At 41.3% G+C, this 22,057-nt stretch overlaps 1 protein-coding gene across 1 annotated transcript; it reads left to right on the forward strand.

The window, feature by feature from the left end:
* Nucleotides 1–10,524: 10,524 nt before the first annotated feature.
* On the forward strand, nt 10,525–21,548 carry LOC103156374 (nardilysin-like). Its single transcript, XM_016664284.1, has 9 exons — nt 10,525–10,782; nt 10,918–11,238; nt 12,944–13,190; nt 15,355–15,384; nt 16,358–16,439; nt 19,841–19,994; nt 20,834–20,907; nt 21,097–21,192; nt 21,367–21,548. The coding sequence occupies exons 2-9, from the start codon at nt 11,063–11,065 to the stop codon at nt 21,546–21,548; spliced, it is 1,041 nt and encodes a 346-aa protein (XP_016519770.1). The 5' UTR covers nt 10,525–10,782; nt 10,918–11,062.
* Nucleotides 21,549–22,057: the final 509 nt, after the last annotated feature.

The following is a 22,057-nucleotide window of genomic DNA, read 5'->3' on the forward strand; positions in this document are numbered from 1 at the left end:
AAAAAAAAAAAAAAAAAATAATTATAATACTTTTCCGCTATACCGACGATAATTTATAATCTCTTTAGTTTATTCATTTTTCCTCTTGCCCTTAAGCACCTATACGGATTTCGCTTTAAAAAGGAAAAGAAATAACGGTGTGCGTTACCATGGTGATTTGGTGCCAGCTGTCTTTGGCTGCGGAGGAGACTGTGATGACTTTTGAAGAGGAACGAGTGTTTTTACACTACAGCATGGCCCGACAGTCTGCGCGAACTTCCTCCAAGCGAAGAAGAAGAGACAGCAACAGATGCAGCGCCGCTCACTCAGAGGCGACCCACGGCCACGATGAATTTGTTTGGGGTCGTAAACTGAATTCGATCTGGGGGGCAGTCCACTCAACACTGCTCTACTGGAAATTAATTTGTGTCGGTCATGTTTCAATGTTTGCGGATTAAACTGAGGCATCTGAACGAATTCGAATATTATTGTAAAATTAAGAAACACTGAGTTAGACTCAGTCAAAGTCCAGACCTAAATCTAAGAATCTTCGTCAAATCATGGAAATTTTTGATTTTTGTTTCTCAAAAGAAGTAAAGGTATGTAGGCACAATTGTATTGTTATAGCATCTTTCACAGATCACAAACGCCTTCTCAAAGGCAAGACAATTTTCATAGAGATAAACATCAACAACAACAACAACAAACAAACATAAAATTAAAATAAATCCCAGTGTAATAATTACTACAATTCACAATATGCAGTTCTGTGTGTTGATGAATCACATGACATTTTGATAAAAAGCAGTGATGTTTGTGGTTGCATCCAAATGAGTGCTGGTTGTCTCAGACGAGTCGCTTTCTGTGATTTATTAACAGCAATTTTAAAGAAGTACCCGACTTCTAAATCTCAAAAACCAATCTTGTTTTCATTTGTATGAGTGTTCCTCAAAAAAAAAAAAAAAAAAACACTTTTGTAAACCCGAATTTCATGACAGTCTGGGGTGGGTGGGGCTCTCTGCTGCAGCCGCCTTGCTCTCTTTTGCTTTGGGCTGGCCGTGGCACCGCACTCTCTTCTCCGGCGTTGAATTTAACTCCCCGCATAGGCTAATCACAACTTGCTAGGTGGTCGTTACTCCACCGATATTGCCTCCAAGTGGCAGCGAAGTGGGGTCCCAGTGAAGCCTGGGGTCCCCTGTAGGTCTCAATCAGACACATTGTGGCGTCGCATTGTTGAAAACATGCATTCAGTGGCGTTCAAATAGCAGGCGGCCAGTTTCACGGCTATAGGAAAAGATTTAATAACAACATGTCTTCCACGTTACTGAGCTGAAAGTTCAATTTTCAGTTCAATTTCACATTGATTTCTGCGTGCATTATAAGGTGAATCACCTTGAGGAAATGGAGAGGTGCATCTCTCCCTCTCTCTGCTCCTTCCACCCTCCCCGCCCCGTTCTTCCCTCTCCTGCTAGCAGTGGAGGGGAAAGCTCTCCCTGGAGATTCCTATCAGAAACAGTAACGGAGACGGTTCCAGTAATATCAGGGAGATGCAGATGATGGTTATAGATCTCAGGGCTCTCAGGTGCATTAGTCCTTATTACTGCCTCCCCACAAGGCTACTTAACGTTTGCTCGCAGTGGAAACAAGCAGGCAGAGACAGAGCATGCATGTATGCACGGCCACGTAGATGCATGTACTTGTTTAGAGTGCTTAAACGTTGATGCACGCGTTTGAATTGCTTAAAACGCTGCTGCCGGTCTGAGGCTGGCATACACTTATGAACCAAATGTCGCAATAATTTGGGATTTTTAATGGCTTATTTAAACCAATGTGTTTTTCCTGGATGGAATAATTATAGCACATCCAACTTTAATGACTTTTAGGTGTCACTGCGGATTTTCCTCATCTACATATGGTCTTGTAGGTAGATGTCGGTAGAGTAGTCCTCTTGCGATCGGAAGGTTGTAAGTTCGATTCCAGCTTCCTCCTGCCACATGTCGATGTGATACACCTACCCATCTGTGTATTGTGTGTAAGGGTGAAAGTGACTCTAGTGTAAAGCTTTAAGTGGTCAGTCAAAATGACTGGAAAAGCTCTAGAAATATTCAGTCCATTTACCATAGATAGTCAGACAGAAGTGACTGGCATGCAGTTAACTTGGTTGGTTGATTCTGGAGTACCATTCATACATTTCCAGTAGGATTAAGAACTAGGCCTTGGCAAAAGTTTAATGTCAGCTTGCTTCATCCAAAACCAGCTTTGCTGTGTAGTTGGACAACTAAGTCTAACTTAGTTGTCAATTTAAGATGATGCTAATAAATCTGGAAATAGTCCTCCTCTTATTTTAGGGGTCGACCTCTAACTTCAAATTGGGCTGGCTGCTGGCCCAGCTCAAACAGAGCCACTGCTCTTGTGGCTCCGTTTGGTCTGATGCAAAGACACCAAACCTGGGTTTGAACCCAGCCAGATCCGGGCTCCACTGGCAACAAATCAATGGCCATGCTGTTACCAACTTGCTGTGCAGATATTCTTAGTTTTAGAGAACATCAAATGTTTGTTGTCATTATGCAGAAAGCTCAACTTTAAGTCTGCTTAAAGTCTAAAAGTTTCATCCACAATGACTTTGCCCTGTTCAAGTGGGCCTACTGCTTCTTTTATGGTTGGGATCCTCTCACTCCATTGTCATCTGCACAATGATACCAGTGTTCCAGTACTTCCCAGTTTATGTAAAACTTGAGCCTGGGTTGTTTACTTTTCAATACCCTTACCAATTTTCCTTCATCTGAACCTGGCAGTTTGGGTCATGTGTTTGAAACTTTAGGCACAACAATGGGTTTCAACAGAAAAATGGTCCCTGATGCACGACAGACCTGTTGGGAACGGATAGCAGCTTTTTTTTTGGTTCCAACAATACAGGAAGCACCAAGGCTCAAAACTACTCTCACTTGAGATATGCTGGAACGGCATCGTCACTGTAACCATGAACTGAGATGGAGATGGTAGTTTGCTCCAATATTGACATCTCTTGGCTGTAATTTAAAACGTACTAAATGAATTCGTCAATTACCCTCTGGAGAGACGTCCAAGCCCAAGAACACTATACCAGCTGTCAGGCATGGTGGTGGTAGCATCATACTGTGTTTTGACTACTGGTGCATTTGACTAAGTGGAGGAAATAATAAAGATACCTCCAAATTCTTCCGCCTTCTTAAGCAGTTGTGTTTAAGAAGCCAACTTAAACACAACTGGACACTAGGCTTCTGGAGTGACCTTGAACTCAGCCATATTGAAAACCTGTGAATTATCTTTGAAAGCCAACAAAAATAGTCAGAGAGTTGTAAGGAATTAAATTCCTAATTTAATTCTTTAAATTAGGAATGCAACTTTTGATTAAGAAAAGAGGTTGAATGTTGAGCCAGGAGATTGTTGGTTGCTACAAAAACCATGTGAGTCTGTTGCTATTTGATTTGTGTCCATTGATCTAAATACTAGGTACATTTTTGACCACGCATGAAACAAAGAAAATAAGCAGCATGAGTAAACTTGCACACCAAATTTGATCTATTTGGTGTATGAGCCATTCATCCTGCAATAAAAGTTGATAGCCCTAAATAATGTGACATTTACGGCCAAAGTATTGCAACAGTGCACAGGTTTGCTATTATTTCCATCTAAGGATGGAAGAATCAGAAACTTGAGCCCATGCAGAATGAAGTATAAAAGAGAATCTGTTGGAGAAAGATTGACTGTGTTCACTGAAGAGGCGCTGTTGAACCGTGGAGGCTCGCTAAACGAAAAAAACAAATGGAGAGGAACTGAAAGACGATAGTTATGAGATCCCATCCGATACCTGGGTATCTTTTCTTCAGAGGGAGGAGCTGCTCTGAGGAAATAGGTTTTTTTTTGTTTGTGTTTTTATTTTTTTGGTGGGGTGAAGAGGGGAAGTGTTGACTGTGCCTCTAAAGTAGGGGATCTATTTATAATGGCCTAGTGCTGTCTCTGGAGCTGTCCACAGCCGAAATGGATGGGGATTCATGCTGTTTCATTTTAACCACATATCCTCTCCTCTTCCTCCGCTTCTATCTCCAGACTGAGTTTCTTTCTGATAATACTCAGATTCTTTATATTTTATACCCCTTTCTTGTTTTCTTTTATCTCCTCCCCTCTTCTCCCATCCCTGCTTTGACTCTCCTGTGGGCTCTTATTAATTCGGACTGGTTTCCTCTCCACACTTTCTTTGATTTAATCCACTTTGTTTCCCTCTCCAGGCTCACTCCTTCCCCTTCCACCGAGGACGCACTGCAAAAAGTGGTCATCTCAGATTTGTGGCTCTCTCCAATTATGATCTTGCTCAAAAGATGTCCGTCGGGACGCGCAAGTGCACACACTCGAGACTTGAGGGCAAGGCGACATGTCGAGAGGAGCGGGAGACGTGGATTATTCCTCCTCTCAGGCGATCCGTGGATGTCCTTCAGAAATCTTATTTGAACGTACACATTTTCTCACGCTCCTGTGGGTGCTTGAATGCATGTTTTGGTTTCTTTGGGGGGTCTTTACCGCCCCTCCTGGTGTCTTGCTACTCAGAAGCCTGAGGCTTGTGGGACAGGAAGAAGGCAAGGGCGTGTTGCCTTCTCCTGGTATAAGAAAGAGTCTCTGAAAGTTAGACGTACTTTAGTATACTTGTAGCCAGACTAATCATTGATTCATTTGACATATGCTGGTATTTAAGCTCATTTATTTTGTAAAGCAAATTTGCATTGAGGTTTATTTATTGAACATATTTCTGTGCAGTGGGCCAACTTCAAATATTCTGTTGTATGGCAGTTTATTTAAATACTTCATTAGCTATAAACACAATTAAAATGCATTACAACTCTACCCTGTGATAGGCAACAAATATGCCTGGGCAGCAGTTTTAATAAATTACTTCATTTCAATCAAAGTAAATTTATACTTCAGTGGTTAATTATTAAGATATGTTGTTACTTCACGCATTATTTAGAGTTAAACAAAATATTACCAGTATGCTAAACAGTATGCTAAAGCCTTATGGGACAATTTCCCAATCTGAACCTGGGTAAACAAAAAAATAAATAAAAACAACGTTGCCCCCGTTGTAAAAATCATGAATCACAATTTTTGTAAACTCGAGTTCCTTTTCTCTTACTGTACCAAGGAGCGCTGGACCTGTCAAAGAAAGAATAGCATCACTTCAGTAGAACCAGTCTGACAACATGAAGTAGGCCCAAAGTTCTCAAACGCAAAGATGACGTCTAATTTGTAAGGCATTGGGACTTCAGTGAACCAATCCATTACTGAACGGACGAGGTGAATCTACGTTGGAGTGGTCAACGCACCAAAATAACCAGAAGAGTGTAAAGATGACCTAACTAGGAAGTCTCAAAAGGACCAAGAACAAAATCTAAAGCACTGCAAGCCTCATTTGCATCTGTCAGAGTTTATGATTCAGCTTTTCGACAGAAACAAAACGGCATCAGTTGGACGGTTTAAAGGCCAAAACCACTTCTGAGTCCCAACCATAAATCAATTGAGTTTATTTGTATAGCACATTTCATCAATACGGAAGTTTAAAATGCTTTACATCATAAAACCACAAAAACAACAAACATTTTTACATTTTGATGAAGAGCACAAAGACCGTCTCCCATTGTCCAAAGAGGCTCCACCCGACTCCTGTCACTTTTATGCAGATGACATTCAACTATCCTGCTCCATTAAGAGTTCTTCTAATTGTGCGATCTTGAGACTAATTAAATACGATATGTGATCTTCAACTTCACTCTGAGAATCCCCTGAGAGCAGCCTTCCTCTGACCTGTCAGCAGATGAGTCCTTTAAATTCTGCCGTCGAGCCAAACTTATGGAAGTTCAAGTTGTTTTTGAACAATCAATGTCACTTGAAGGCCATTCAAAGGAATCTATCCAAAACGATTTAGTCCGCAATAAAATTGATATCAAAACAGATCCTGGAGATGGTGATTAATGTTTGTCTTTCCTCTTCTTTAGATTATTGTAGCACACATTATGTTTTTTGTTTTTGTTTTTTGTTTTACAAGTATAAATAAAAAAAACATCAGTTGGCTCAAAACTCTGCAGCAATACACTTACATAATATATTCTGTCAACAGCATTGAGGATGATTTGTGTCCAGCTACATCTGGCATAAAACCAGCACAGCGTTTTAGAGAACTTTAGAGCGTCTTACCAAGGTGGTGTTTTGATGATCAGGGATTGCTTCGCTGCTTCTGACCCTGAAAAACCTGATGTAATTGATGGAACAGTGAAGGTTGCTCTCTCGGTGGAGGAAATAATCTGGCTGTCATTTTGTGCCCAAGGGCCAGAACAATGATCTGAAGCGCACCAGGAAGTTCACTTCTGAAAGCCTATAAATGAGTGCAGTGAAGGTTTTGCTGTGCTCTAGTCAAAGTTCTGACTTAAATCAGGTTGTTTGTGCTTGGAAACCCTCCAGTCCAGTCCTGCAAAGGAGAGCGGTACAAAATTCCTCTACGGTCACAAGACAGTTATTGCAACCACTTGTTATCACTTTGCCCACAATAGGTGTGAGTGGAAATGACTTTGTCACAAATGTGAAAACAGCTTTTTGTGTTTTTTCAGGTTATTGTCATCTGATATTAAATCAGTGTTTAATGATCTAAAACAGTAAAGTGTGACAAAAAAAGTCAACAGTAGAAAGAAGCTGTCAGGAGGCATGTACATTTCCACAGCCAGACCTAGACTAACAATAATTGCCACAGCATATTTTTAAAAATAGACGCAGGTACGTGGAATTTCAACTATTATCACTACTGTTTTCATACATGCAGCTGGAGAGGAACTTCTTCAGAGCCTACCACAAAAAAATAAAAACGCCTGAAATAACTGAATAAAAACCAGGCATAAAATCTGGTAAATTGGAGGCCAGGCTTCACAGTTTTCTCTGCATTTAAGAAATACAGTTAAATGTTTAAATTATTCATTTGAAATTGTGTGCCCCTATTATCTTCAAGTTCTTGTTCAGTGATAAACCTGACAATTTTAATTCTGATTTGTTTTTCTCTTTAAACTGTTTGTTCGCAATTTGTAATAGACAGAAATGTTCAATAGCTATCAGAGATTGTTCTGGAAGAAAAGAGCAAAAAATACAGACTCAATGCACCTTTTTTGAGAATTTTACAGCCATAAATTGAAAAACAAAACAAAACAAACAAAAACAAACAGGCGACCCAGTTGTAAACTATGGTCATACGACTGAGATCATTTTGAAATAAGGTAAAGGAGATTTATTCTTAAAAGAATCTAAAAGTGGGAAGAAGAATAAGAAAAAAAAGGAAATGAAGGAGAAGAGGGGCAGACGGAGGAGGGAGGGGAGAGAAACAGACCGGCTGTGGGAGGGAGAAGACAATGAGCGGTGGGCATTGGAGGTTTGGTGAGATGTGGAGGAGGACGAGGACAGCCAGGAGGGCAGGTGGTTCTGTCATTAGCTCCAGATTAAAGCAGAGGGCAACTCCAGAGGACTCACCTCTGATTCACACAGTGGTTCTGCAGGCAAGGACGAGCCTCGCGGGAGACAGGGAACACATGCACACATGTGAGAGAGCGTCCGGGCCGGAGACGCTGGAGTGATTCACAGGATTACCCACGGGCCCGTGATTATACACACATAAATACACACATATAGCCACACAACACCCCCTCCTCATTTACACCGTGACTCACAAGAACATGTCGACTCCCACACACACACACACACGATCTCTCACAGACACACACATCGCTGCACCACTTAATCAAATCTCCTGTTTTAATTAGGATTCAAATCAGTTGCCATGGGAACCTTGCCCCCTTGGAGTCTTAAAGGTAAGGCTCTGTGTGTTTTTTTCCCTCCTTCTTCTTCTTCTTCTTCTTTTTTTTTTTCTCACCCCCTCGCCTCCAGTGACTCTGCGGGAAGCTGTCCGAGGAGGGGGACGAATTCATAATACCTACAGTGATTCAGCCCAATGTGTTCCACAATGCATTTTGCACACAGACACAATTTTTCTGGGGAGGCCCGAGGTGCCAAATCTGAACTTCAATTTGGGCTCAGTCACAGTAAGGGGCACGGAAATGAGGGGAGGGGTGAGAGAGGGAAAAAAAAAAAAGAAAAAACAGAATTACGACGGCTCACGCTGCTATTCCTGATGATACGACGTCCTCGCTCATGAAAAGGCCACGCGCTGGCATTAAGAAGGGGAGGTTTTTTTTTGCTTTTTTTTTGCAGAGGCCTGTCCAATCAATCGGTGACACTGTGAAAGTTTTCACATGGCAGGGCGCGTAAAAGCCTCTTTTACGCCGCTCACCCAGGTTGGTTTGCCATTCCCATTACAGCAGCCATGCTTTCAACAAGCTTTGGGCTTGCACGCATGTCCTACAACTCGACTCTTCAAAGAGGTATGAAGCTTGCTGATCAAAAGAATGCGTTTTAGAAAAGAAACATCGCGCGCTGCACTTCAAGAGTATTTGCACAGTTTGAACTTTACTGCATTTTACAATGTTACAAACAGAATTTTTTTTTTTTTTTGGTGTTTGTTACTGGACTGTGAGTTCGATGCCGACGGAATAGAGAAGTTGAAGAAAAATTACGAATGGATTTCAAATTCAGATTAAAAATCATTCAACTTTGACATCTCTTTGTATTCAGCCTCTTTTGTTCAAGCGCTCCTAAATAAATAAAAATACTCTCAGGATAAATAAGGTCAACATTCTTCTGTGTGGATTATTCTTTTGTTTTTCATGGAAACTAGTCAGAGCTACATACAAGACAATGTCAGACTGAGACGTGTTGTCAAAACACTTGAAACAGGGTGGAGGCTCACATTAGCAGGAGAACTTCACTAACCATGTTGCCAGAGCTACCCTGGAATAATATAGATGTGTGTTACAATGTCCTAGTCAAAGTCCAGACCTAAATCCAACCGAGAATCTTTGGCAAGATATTAAGTCAAACGTAGCCTTAGCTTAGCTTGAGGACAGTCAGAAATGTTGTCCTTTACATTTTCTTAGATGGTGATACATACTCCAAAAGCACTTGTAGTTTTAAATGCTGGTTCTATTCTCTTTGCATGTCACAATTATGCAGAATTTAGTGTCAGCCTAACAGATGATATCCAAAATGTAGTCATTGAGGTTTGTTGTTATTATGTGACAGAACAGGAACATCTTCAAGGTGCGTGAATATACTTCTGGCAAAGAACTGTATCGATGTACCAGAATCGGTATCCTTCAGAATGTCAGCAGTTCTAACATTCGCGTTAATATTAATCAGACTGAGGAAATATTTATTCAGTGACTAATGCCGGCGCTCTGTTTAAAGTGATGTGGAGGCTTTAGTGTTAACACTAGCGTTTCATCTCACATGCTGATAAGACGAGCCAGAGGCTTATCTTTAAAAGACTGGATGAGAAAAGCTCAAAGTGCAGCCAAGCCGTGCCACCTTCATCCGTCCCGAGAGCCTTAATATCAGCTCAGGTGAAGGCTGGACGTGATGAATTAAGCGAGGAGGGGATGCCAAGCGAAAGCCATTAGGATACAAGAACTCGGGCGTTCGTCTGGCTTGCCGGTTGTCATGGTTGCGGTGTTTATCACCTCTTTCTGCCAACACGGGCCCAGGGGCAAATCAGATTGGCTTCAGACTGAGAGAGGGAGAGAGAAGGATACGGTGAGTGAGGGGGAGGACATATTGGCACAGCGGAGGGGTGAAATGCCAACACTCAGCAGAGTCAAGGCTGAAGAAGAGCACTGGACAAATGTCAATGTGGCTCATTCATGATAAGAGTGTGCTTCCATCCATTTGACTCAGATTTGGGGATTGAGACACAATTTGTTTACTACGCTGAAGGCTCTTTCTGTTTTGCTGATTTAATGCACAACAGATCTTCAGCAGATGTTGGGCGGCTCGCTGGAAGATCTCGAAATTCAGTGAAAACAGCATTATTAACCTATTATAGAGGTCTAGAGAGGCATCTAATCAGAAGTAAAACCTCCCCATCTCCGAGTGGCTTATGCCTGCCGCCTACCGGCCAAAAAAGCATCCAGGCCTAATATGACTGCACAAGTGGAGGGGAAAAGATCTGAAAGAGCTTAACTTTCATTCCGTGCGGGGCGAGGGGAGGAGGGGGGGGGCATCTCACAACAGCATTTATATCATCTTCAACTCCCCCAAGCTGATTTAAATTCCGAAAGGATCAATTATAACATTAACTTATTATGACAAGAGGCAAGCAGGACATTCTCAATCAGGCATCTATAATAGGTAACAGATGGTGTCGCCTTGTCGCTGCTGCCTGTCCCATCTCTGAGCACTGCAATGTAACCACCGCTGACTGCCAGGCGCACACGTGGGAGCACCTGAGTCCCGCCCCGTTGATTCTGCGCAGCCAATCGGCGCGCGTCGTGGAATCCTCTCAGCCAATCACAGCGCTGCTTATTGAGGAAAGCGGAATTGACATAATGCGGACGTCCTGCTAACAGCAAGGAGGAAGGTATGGATACATGATAAACACGCCGGCGTTAAAAGTTATTTCTACTGACCAACAGATCTCCCAGGCGGTTGTTACACCCGTCTAACTTTCAACCCTGAGCAGAGGCGCTGCTTTTTTATACACTAAGCTACATCTCCTCCTCGGTATTGTGTGTTTTTGGAGCGCAGAGGTGTGGGGGTTTTTTCAGGGCGGTTGGGTTTTAGCTGACACCAAATTGAAAAGGGCGAAAGCCCCAGATAGCCGTTGTGAATAGCTGCATTGTGCTGGTAGGTTAGGCTTTGTGTGTGTGTGACAGCCCAGGTTCACACCTTTATCCCTCATGTCATATATAAATATATATTAAGAAAGTCCCGTTAAATGCTTTTGTTTACAATATTTCTGTTTGTTTTTGTTGCCCGAAGGGTCTTCATCATTGCCCTGTTCAGGCTGACACGGCGTGTCGCCGCGTTAACGACTAAATTCCCAGTGACGGCGAGCTGTCCTGTTGTTTACAGCCGTGCTCTGCTGTCAGTCCGCTGTGCCAAAGCCTCGTCACCTCTGCCGAAGATGCCGCAAACAAACAAGTCCAGTAGCACCCCGGCGGCTGACTCTCCGGGCTCGGTCCAGGCGGAGGCCCCGGCTTCCTGTGAGGAGAGCCGGGGTGCAAAAGATGATGGAGGAGGAGAGGACAATGTGGGAGACCGTGAGATCATCAAGTCACCCAGCGACCCGAAGCAGTACAGGTACAAAGCTCTTTCTGACGTGTTTTCGTTGGTGAACTGCGGCTTTGCCTGTTCTGACGAAAGACCAGCACTTAATACAGCTGAGCAGTGAGAAGCACATTGGTCTGAAAAGTGTGGCATGCACTTTAATTCAACCCCCTCTGAGGTGATACTGTTCAGAAGGATGTTTTACTTTTCTTTGTAAGAAGTCTCTTCCATCTTTGCAAATCCAAAGACCGGTGTTTTCAGACTGACTGGTAGATTCGGTTCTTTTGGGCATCAAAATTGCAAAATTTGTTACATTTACAACTTGGGCGGTTCACACTCGCACTGCACTGTCACATGATGATTTAGGTCTGGCATTTGACTGCTCCATTCAAACACATGGACGGTAGACGTCCAACCCAACTGTCAAGTCTTTTGCAGCCTCTAAAATGATTTATTTTTTTCCTGGCATTGATCAATGTTTAGCCCCATTAATCGTCCTATGAATTACCAGCTTCCCTGTTAAAGAAAAGCATGAAACTGCCATCCAATGTTTTACAACTGGGATGTAAAACATCTTCAGGTTGATGTTTGTCGTCAGTCTTTCTTTACATACGACGTTTGGCATGTAATCTCAACTGTGAGATGGCTTTCAACAAGCTCTAACTAATGCTGTTATCTTTGCCAATCTCCCATAAAGGGAGCAACTAAAATTTATCCTGTCAACAGAATCCCCTGTCTGAGCTGTAGATCCTTCAGAGTCACCATGGACCTTCTGGTTACTTCTCTGAGTAATGCTCTCCTGTCACTTCAGAAGGACATCCATGTCTCATTAAGTTTGAAGTCGTGCCTTCCTCTTCTGTTCAATTCGTCTTTTTCAAACGACGGACCAAACAGTGCTCTGCGGGGTATTGCTTTGAAACCCAAACCCTGCTTTAAACTTCCCCACAACTTTCTGCCCGACCTGTCTGCTGTGCTCATGCTCTCCAGCAAACCGAGACACCTGTGGTTATTCTGAGATTAAATTACACGCCGATGGATTTTAGTTACCGAATGTAAGACTTCTGAAAGTATTTGGTTGCATTTCATGTCAAGCTGAAAATGTATGTTAACATCCAACCTTTTCCTTCCATTTCACAAAGATCTTCAAATCCTCATTGACAGGACATGCAAATAAGCGGAAGAAGATTTGGTTTGGGCTCAGCTGACTGAATTTATCGCCCCATGGCACTAGTCTTCCCTGGGCAGCGAGCCATAAAGCCCTAACCAAACACTGCCTCTGGGTAAAGCTCCTGGGGTTTTAGTTTGTTCCCAGTCACAGTGTTTAATTTAATTTCACATTCACTGAAATCTATCAAGAAGAGCTATTTTCTTGGTTCGTAAATGTGAAAGTAGAGATAAAATGACCCAGATCTACTAACCCCAATCCACAAATGATATTGAGCTTCTCCTCCAGCTGGATCAGTGCATTGTTATTATTGCACTCTGATGATCTGATTTCATGCTTTAAGCACACATCGGTGCCCCGGGCCGCCGCGGTGCGTAGTCAGAAAATGTGCTGCGGAAAAAGAAGCACAGAACAAGCCTCAGAGGGTTCGAGATGGAGCCTTCAAAGTAATACATGATTTAACAGCCCCGCTAAAAATCGGACAAGAGAAAGAAGAAAGTCGATGAAACTTGCGACGTTGGAGTTCGCCAAAGGTGGTCGTGTGGTTTTTACCTTCAGTTTTATGCTCCTCAGGTACATCATTTTAGACAACGGCCTCGCAGCTCTGCTCATCTCTGACTTCAGTGGGCCGGCGGTATCAGAACATGATGACTTGGACAAAGAAGAAGAGGGGGACGATGATGACGACGAAGAAGAAGAGGAGGAGGAGGAGGAGGAAGATGAAGACGATGAGGAGGAGCATGAGGATGAGGCTGACGTGGATGAAGGCAGGGAAGACAAGAAGGGAGCTAAAAAGAAGAAAGGAAGTGCAGACAAACAGGTACCACACTGGTGTTTTACTGAAAAGCCTCTTTTAGACTGTAGCCTGCTGTACAAATGCTCAACACCCATTAAGTTTTCTTTTAAATGCAGATATGTTTATTTTTGCAACTTTCATTTTTTTCACTTATATTCAAATCAAAGTAAAGAAAAAATTATGTAAAAAAAACAAAAAAAGTGAAAGAGAAAGGATGAGTACAAGTCAGCAGAGAAGACAACCAAAAGTTTCAGAAGAGTGAATAAAATATGAACCCAAAGCTAAAGGAATGTTACAAGAGTCTGCAGTTTGAATTCAGTTTCATGAAGTTGAGGTGTATATGGTAACATTTCCAGTAATTACAGTAAAGTCTGACCAGACGTCCAAATGCAGCAGTTTGGATACCTAGCAAACCAACATCCCCTGGAGGGCCTTAAAAGCAACCTGCCACTATCCTAGTGTGGCTGAAATTTACCGCAGTGACAAAACTCAGAAAGCTGTCAAATAAAACACAAATTATTCTCCTTTTCTGACCAGATTTGTTAGACAGTTGTGCATGTCTGCATGTTCCCTGATGTAATTTTATGTTACCAAGCCATCTAGTAGTTGTGCAGTTCTCAGTTCCTTCACCTGATTAATTAGCATTTATTCATGGGAGATTAGTTGCACTCCAAAAACGTAGTCATAAAAACATTATTCCAGGTACATCGTCTGACTCGGCTCTCAAATCCTACGAGCCCATGTGGAGTTAGTTTAGCCACAGCATGCCGTTTTGCTTTAAGACGTCACTTAAAGGGGCGGTACTATGCATTTTCCTGGTACGTAGTGCTATTTCTATAGCACAATTGAGCTTTGCAATTGGACAACTTGAAATTAGCCTCTGTCTCTTTAAGAAGCTCTATGATACCAGCATAGATATTTGCATGAAAAACACTCGCAGTGCCTTTCTCTGTGTTGCTAATTGATGCCCATCCTTTGCTTTGACATATTCCTGTTAAAAAGGTCATTTTATATTTATCCAGTAAACAGTCTGTGTCCTATGAACAATACCAGTCCACTGGACTCTGGGGATTCAGATGACACACCGTCATCCATGTATAGTACAAGGTTACCAGGCTTTTTACTGATAGTTATTTATCTGCTGCTTTAGAAAAAAAACAATAGAAAGGCTGATTATGATTTATTCATGTTCTATGTTTTTAGTATTCAGAGATTTTTGCCATTTAAAAATAGTTATTCCACATAAAATTAGCAACAAACTAGAGCTTATCTGCTGATAAAAGAAACTTTTGGTGCCATTTCCGGTGAAGACCTAGTAAGTTTGCATCTTGCTCAACTTGTCAGCAGCTTTCAGCTCGTTTCTTGTTGTCTCTCAAAGTTCAAAGTATTTCTTTAAATTCCCGCAGAGGGTCCAATAAAGTGAAACTTCCTAATGCATAATTCAACAAGTCCATTTAGATACTTGTTTGAAAAACAACAGCCAACTCTTCCAGGGCGAAATTGCTCTGAACAGTGAAACAATGAAACAAAATAACATTGAAAAAGTGGTCAAAGCTTTAAAGACACAGATTTCAATATTGTTTTGCAGATTCCACAAAAAAAAACAACAACCTGAACCTCAAGTTTCTTTTTTTTTCACCTGACAGCCATACCTGAAACCAGTTCTGTCTCCTCTCAGACCCAACACTGCTTCCTAACTGCTAATTAGAGGAAACTACATTTTTGAATTAATTTAAGTTGCTTATCTAGAACATTGGATGAATTTTTACCAGGCCAAAAAAAAACAACAAAAAACTGCACTTTTGGTCTCTACCCTTAAACCATGAATATAAATTGCCATATTAATGTATTTCTTAACTTGGAGGTAAAGTCAGACAGTCGGTTTATCCGTAAAATGTGACAAAAATAACAAGTTTGCAGAGGACCTCTTGTAAGAATTTTAACATGCTGTGTTTTGGCTGGCATGATGATGCAATATGCGAGAAATATGTTTTGGGTTTTATTTATTTTGGACGTGAACTTGTAAGTGTTTTTCTTTTTTTTCTTTTTTTTCTTACTTTACTGAAAATACAGCAATCAAGACTAGGGTACACTCGTTTTATTTTTATTTTTGAAGATTTTCCCTAGTGCATATGTGTGAATTATACATCAGTACTTGCACTCTAATATTTGAATTAATGTTTTTTAGGGAATTACAGACAGATCAGCATTCTTCCAGGTAGAGTGCCCAAGTTGCTTTATCCCTGTAATTTAACCAGATGTGTTACTTCTTCAGATGACATTTAGCCTTTTATTTTTTTTTTATTGCAGCTGCAAATTTTAGTCAAACTTAAAGGTGTTGAGTTTTGAGAAGGAACTTCTCTCTTGCTCATGTTAAACTAACTTCACTGTTTTGTGTTCAAGCACAACAGTGATCCCAAAGATGCATTAAAAGTGAGTTTGGCTGGCTTACATCGTTAGAGGTAACTTTTAAGGTTAGCCGATAAGAAAGTTGGGCTACTGTTTCTGATTGGAGAATTGGTAACATATGAGGCCGAAGTTATACCAAAAGCTTGTCGATGTTTACCCGAAGCCTGTGGTCAAGTTGGGATATGCAATCAAATATTAATGGGCTGTGAAAAAAAGTCATTCCTTTCCACTGTCACCTCATGCTTGATCAGGATTGGATTCCTGCAAAGTCAAACAATAACTTGACTTCCTTATGCCGTTTCACCAGCTGGCATTATGAACTAAATTTGACTGCTTTGTTCTTGGGTCAAATGGGAATGGGTGTCAATTAATTTGACCTACTTTTAAAATCGGAAAGTGTTGGGTTTACTTTCTTTATATTGGATCACTTTGTTTTGTAAAGTGCTTTGAGCTGCATGGAAATACAAAGAACTGAATAATGAATCCTCTGGAAAAAGAACAGTTCAAATGCATAATAGAACAAAAGTGAACATGCTATCTAATGCATTATGGAGTAAAACCGCATATAACCAACATGGGATCACTCAATGAGAAAATAAAATGAATGCATGCTATGATACATAGCAGCAAATGATGCGACTACATTCTTTTCCCCTGCTCCCATTACCGTTGTGTCTCTTTTGTTCTTCTCTGCAACTGCGTTGCTTGTAGTTATTTAACAGTCACATTTCTCTGACAATCAGGACAAGTCTCAAAGATAATTTGATTTCTCTGTGTTTAAGTCTGCAGCGGCTCTGTGTGTCGGCGTGGGCAGCTTCAGCGACCCCAGCGACCTCCCAGGCCTCGCTCACTTTCTGGAGCACAGTGAGTAATTAACGCCGGAGAGTCCAATCGAGTTCCTCCTTTTCAGCGCCTTGATACAAAACCGAGACGGGACAATTAAAGGGCTGATTCGGTGTGAAAAAGGTAACTTGGAACGGTGGATTCTGTGGATTTTATCCACACCACCGATCGGGACTTTTCAAACCAAATAATATTTGGATGAGAAAAGCTCCTAACTGAATGAGGTTATTGTGAGATTTAGTCAATTAATCCAAATTGTGGAAGAAAGGAGTCTCAGTGCTTCCTTTCTTCCTTCCTTTATTTATTTATTTTTTTAAGTAAACCTTTTTCTTTGAAGTGAAAGTTAGCCCTGACACATATTTTTCTGCTGCTACATTCAAAGCATTTTTATTTTCATAGATATGCTTTGAATATAGAGACTGGAGAGTTATCGTCTTGTGCGTACAGTTTTGCTTTTGAGGCTTTTTTTTTCTGTGTGTGTGTGTTTTCTTTTTTTTTTCTTGAGTTATTATCTAGTTCAGATAGTCCATCTTTAGAACACATCTGTAGGGCCTGGCACTGCAAACCAGCGTCAGATCCTTGTGTAAAATGTCAACTCTTCTTTGCTGAATGTTCGCCCTCAGGGCTTTTCCGTCCTGTGTTTCTCCAGCCTCAGTAGAACGGGTGACGAGGTTGTGGGAAGACAGCGCAGCTAACCGTGCCTTAGGAAGATCGGAGGCTACATTTTCTATAAATACATTCTACCATCGCTCTTTTAATGTTGCCACTGATCCCGATGTTTTATTGCGTTTTTGTTTCTTTGTTGTGCGTGCCTTGTTTTCTTGTTTTGTCACGTTCAAGATCAGTTAACGGGATGTGACAGCTCCCAGAATAACCCTCTCCTGAAGCCATGGTCATTCAGTGTGTGGAGGGGGACAAAGGACATAAAATTTTCTTTTAGGCTTTTTTTGACCCACTTTTCTCTGCTGCTTTTATTTCCATTCAACTCATTACCTGCAAAAAATAAAAAAAATCCCCCCCATCTAATACATGAGGTATAAAATGTAAGAAACCATTTTAGAAAAAGTCAAAAATCGTCAGTAAGGCTGGATTTACATTAAGCATTGTCGTCAGCTGTCGAGACTTATGGTGCCTTTTGAAAGAATTTCCACTATGCAGACATACTCTTCAGTTAATTGGATAAGATGTAGCATGATCAAGAAAGATGTTTTAAAAGCTTTGATGGGTACGTCTGAAACACCATCCATCCATCCATTTTCTTACACCCTTGTCCCTCAGTGGGGTCGGGAGGGTTGCTGGTGCCCATCTCCAGCTAACGTTCCGGGCGAGAGGCGGGGTCACCCTGGACAGGTCGCCAGTCTGTCGCAGGGCAACACAGAGACAAACAGCCATACATACACACACTCACACCTTGGGGCAATTTGGAGAGGCCAATTAACCTGACAGTCATGTTTTTGGACTGTGGGAGGAAACCGGAGTACGCGAAGAAAACCCACGCATGCACAGGGAGAACATGCAAACTCCACGCAGAAAGACCGGGGCTGGGAATCGAACCCAGAACCTTCAACAGCTCTACCAACTGCGCCACTGTGCAGCCCCATCTGAAACACGTGGTATTCATATGTATGATTCCCCCAGAGTCAAAACTTTGTAAAATATAATTTGCTACAATTACAGCTGCAAGACTTTCTGCATACCTGTCAGCTTTGAAGCAGCAGCAGCAGCAGAAGAAGAAGCAGACATCCCTAACTTCCATTTTTGCTGAATAGCTCAAGCTTTAACAGACTGGACACTAAGACTGTGTTCAGTGGGTTCTTAAGGAAATTTAGGTCTGGACAATATGGACTCTTACCACAATGTTTTGTGGTACTTTTGTGATAACAATAAAAAAATATGATATTTATTGCTGCTTTATTGGATAGTTAAAAAAGGTGCAATACTCAAGAACACAAATACTGTTATTGAAAAACATTCCCTTATAAAATAGGCTTCTTCAGGACGCCATTTATTTAAGAAATGTGATTTATAGCACTAACCTGCACAAATTGCACATTCTTTCTAATTTACTGGCATTTATTGATGTTCTTGTTGAGCAAACAGTGGAGAAAATGATTTAAAAAAAACAACATTTCTGACGGTGTTGTCAGTTTTGCTTTTTTATTTGATGTCATTAATTGAAATTTATCGAGACAATGAAAAATCAAAATTCTTATCACGATAAGACGTTTTTCCACAACAAACGATAATCAATCCAAAAATATCTGACAAAATGCCCAGCCCTCGTCTGGATTTTGACTTTTTAAAAGATTCAGATCTGCTGTTGGTCGCAGCACATGATAAATGCATCATCGTAGTTTGTAGTATCATAAATTATTACATTTATTTACTTTTTGCGCTGTATTCTGCAGTGGATGAACAAAGCCCAGTAACTTGGGTGAGGTTTTCATCACACCTCCTCCTGTCTGAACGCCTCTCCTTCCTCAGCCTGTCAGTTTAGGTTCAGTTCACAGCGGAGGTCATGGTGGCCTCGACCACACATACTAAACAGCTGGTTATCTGATGGACAAAAGTGGTGAATAATTGTGAAGCGGAGGGAAAACGACACCTGGTTCTTAAATGTTTTTGCATGTTAAACGCCTAAAAATTGTGGCATGCATTTGTATCTTCACCCCCTTTTACTCTCACAGCCCTCAGTAAAATCCAATATATTCAATTTCCTTTAGAAGTCACCTTGTCAGCTGGCAGATTGTCTGATTAATCCTCTCTTTGCCCTGCCAATTTTTGGTTCACAGCTAAGTCTCTTGGAACATTTGTCACACGCTTTCCATTTTTTGGACAGTGGACTGAACATTGCACTGTCAGATTTAGGAGATAATTTCAAAACCTTAAAATTGGGCCAATTCCGCAGTGTCGTCCGTATAGTAAATTGGTGATTTACCGCTAATCATTTGATTTGCGTGGACTTCGGGTAATGTAGACGATGGTCTCCTGCTTTTAATTATGCAAGACCAGGACAAGTCGGGAGAAGAAAGCTGGTGCAACTCAGACCGCCACACATCTTTAGGATTGCTGCCATCAGCAGAGATAGCTGAACATTGTTCTTAGGTCATTAGTCATAAAGGAAACCCATGCTTATTTTTAAAGTTTGTCATCCGAACTGTCAACAAATGCTCAAAGCTTCGCTTGGAGCCGTGTGAAGAGAGACAAAGCTATCATTTTCTGAAATGCGTTGTCAGGCTGTGTCTGTGCTTGGCTCATTGTCCAGGCAAACAAGAGGACCCATAAATAAAATACACATTTTTCAGAAAGCTGCTGTGATGGATTTTTCATTTATGCTATTTTATTTATTTATCCATTCATTGATGTACAGTCACTTTACGCTTCTCCTCCCCGTCACATCTGATTTCCTTGTTGTATTCCAGTGGTGTTCATGGGCAGCGAGAAGTACCCGTCAGAAAACGGCTTTGATGCGTTCCTCAAGAAGCACGGCGGGAGCGACAACGCCTCCACCGACTGCGAAAGGACCATCTTCCAATTTGACGTCCAGAGAAAAAGCTTCAAAGAAGCCCTTGACAGGTCTGGAAACGAGAGATTTCCTTTGTCTTTGTGTGTTTTTTTTCTTCTTTTTTTTCTTTTTTTTTGCTGCTGTCACCCTTCACAGGCGAACTTATTGAGAGCTTTTGCTTGACTGACGGATAAACAGAAAAGAGAGAAACAGAGCAGGAGAAGATAATTCAAAGAGGCCATTTAGACACCGTGTAAACATGATTCTGCTTGATTTTAGCAATGCGTTGAAATGACATGTGGCACTATCCATGTCCAGCTGTTAGAGTATAAAATCTGTTGGTGTCTTGCACACTTTGGATGATGTTTAGGAAGTCATTTTCTTCCCAAATATGTGCAAGCCAGGAAAATCTGGAACAACATTTTTTTGTGTTCTCAAAGACCAGTGCTGTTTGCAGCTCAGAGTTTTAAAAATAATTTTGTCTTATCAGACAAATTGTCTCATCTGTATTTTAAATTTAATTGCATTTTTTCCCCCTTAAAATGTAAAATACAAATTTTGTGCAGCTTTGTACAACTGGACTAATTGGTATTTTTATTTGCAAATACAACATTTAAATCCAGTCACTCATGTCCATCTTACAGTTGAGCCCAAAATTATTCATACTTTAGATTTAAAATGATTTTTATTAAACTGAGAAGTTTGTTTCTCTGCACCCTTCGAAACAATCTATTGAACAACCTTAGTTTGCTTTACGGAAATCAAATGGTGTGATAATAGTTGCACGTTTCCACTGGTATTTTAACGATTTCTCTTTGGTGATTTTGACTAATTCTCCATTTCTTTTTATCTCCATGTTTTGCTAAGCAAGCTGCTAATATAAACTCTGCATGGTGTTTGTTGTTCTCAGGTGGGCCCAGTTCTTTATCTGTCCCCTGATGATCCGAGACGCCATCAACAGGGAGGTGGAGGCGGTTGACAGCGGTGCGTCTCTCTGCCGCTGCATACCCCTTGCTCTGTTCTGAGATGATAAATCGTACCTCATCTATTTGGGGTTATAAACATCGCAGCTGCTCATGTAGCTCTTTTATACTCCATCTATTGTTGTGTTCTTTTTTTTTTTTTTTTAAATCCTTTGTCTGCTCCTTGTTTGTGTTTTGTTTTTCCTGTCAGAGTACCAGCTGGCTAAGCCGTCCGACTCCCACAGGAAGGAGATGCTGTTCGGCAGTCTGGCCAAACCTGGACACCCTATGGGCAAGTTCTGCTGGGGTAAGTCTGGAAAAACCACCACTGGGACACTTAACACACACTGGGCCTCCTTGGAGAATGTGCAGCAATAACACACAGGTGTGGCGAATAAAACGCCAATTTTCCAGCTTCATCTCTCTGCATTCAATCTTTGCTGCCCCGAAACTATCTTTGGTTCTTGTTAATCCATTCTAGGTAACGCTGAGACACTGAAGCATGAGCCGAAGAAGAAAAAGATCAACGTGTACAAGCGTCTGTTTGCCTTCTGGAAGGAGCACTACTCTGCCCACTACATGACTCTGGCTGTTCAGTCAAAAGGTCGGAAAAATCAATCCCGTTTTTCATTCATAAAGGCGCATTTAGTTAAAAGAAATTAACTCGATCCTCTAACTTATTTCATGCGGTGAAACAAACTGATTCCTTGAGAAAAAAAAAAGGCAATCTGCAGGTTCATAAATTAAACTGGCATTTGCACAAATAAGGTTCCTCTTCATCCATGTGCAGCCAGCTGGAGATAATTGCTGTCAGATAAAAATTATCCAACAGATTTTCAGGGTTTCGCTGAAAATGTCACGCAGGTAATTAACTACTTTATTCCAGTAAAATATTGACAAGTGTTGAATTTTTTTTTGTGCTCCGAACTATCATCATCATTAAACCAATGAGTTAATGGTCCTCAGTATAAATATGATCCCTTCCTGTTGGGAGTCGTGTGTTTTTCTCAATCTACGGCGGTGTTGGCTGAAACAGATGTGTCACAGTCGTCCTAATTAGAAAAGCAGGAGACAACGTGTTAGACAATAAAACGTCTAAGAACTATCGGAACATGGTAATACAATCAAGTTCAAGTGTTTTCGAGCGACACACAATTTCTTAATTTCTTTTT

Source organism: Poecilia formosa, unplaced genomic scaffold (assembly GCF_000485575.1).
Source record: "Poecilia formosa unplaced genomic scaffold, Poecilia_formosa-5.1.2 Scaffold476, whole genome shotgun sequence".
Lineage (NCBI taxonomy): Eukaryota > Metazoa > Chordata > Actinopteri > Cyprinodontiformes > Poeciliidae > Poecilia > Poecilia formosa.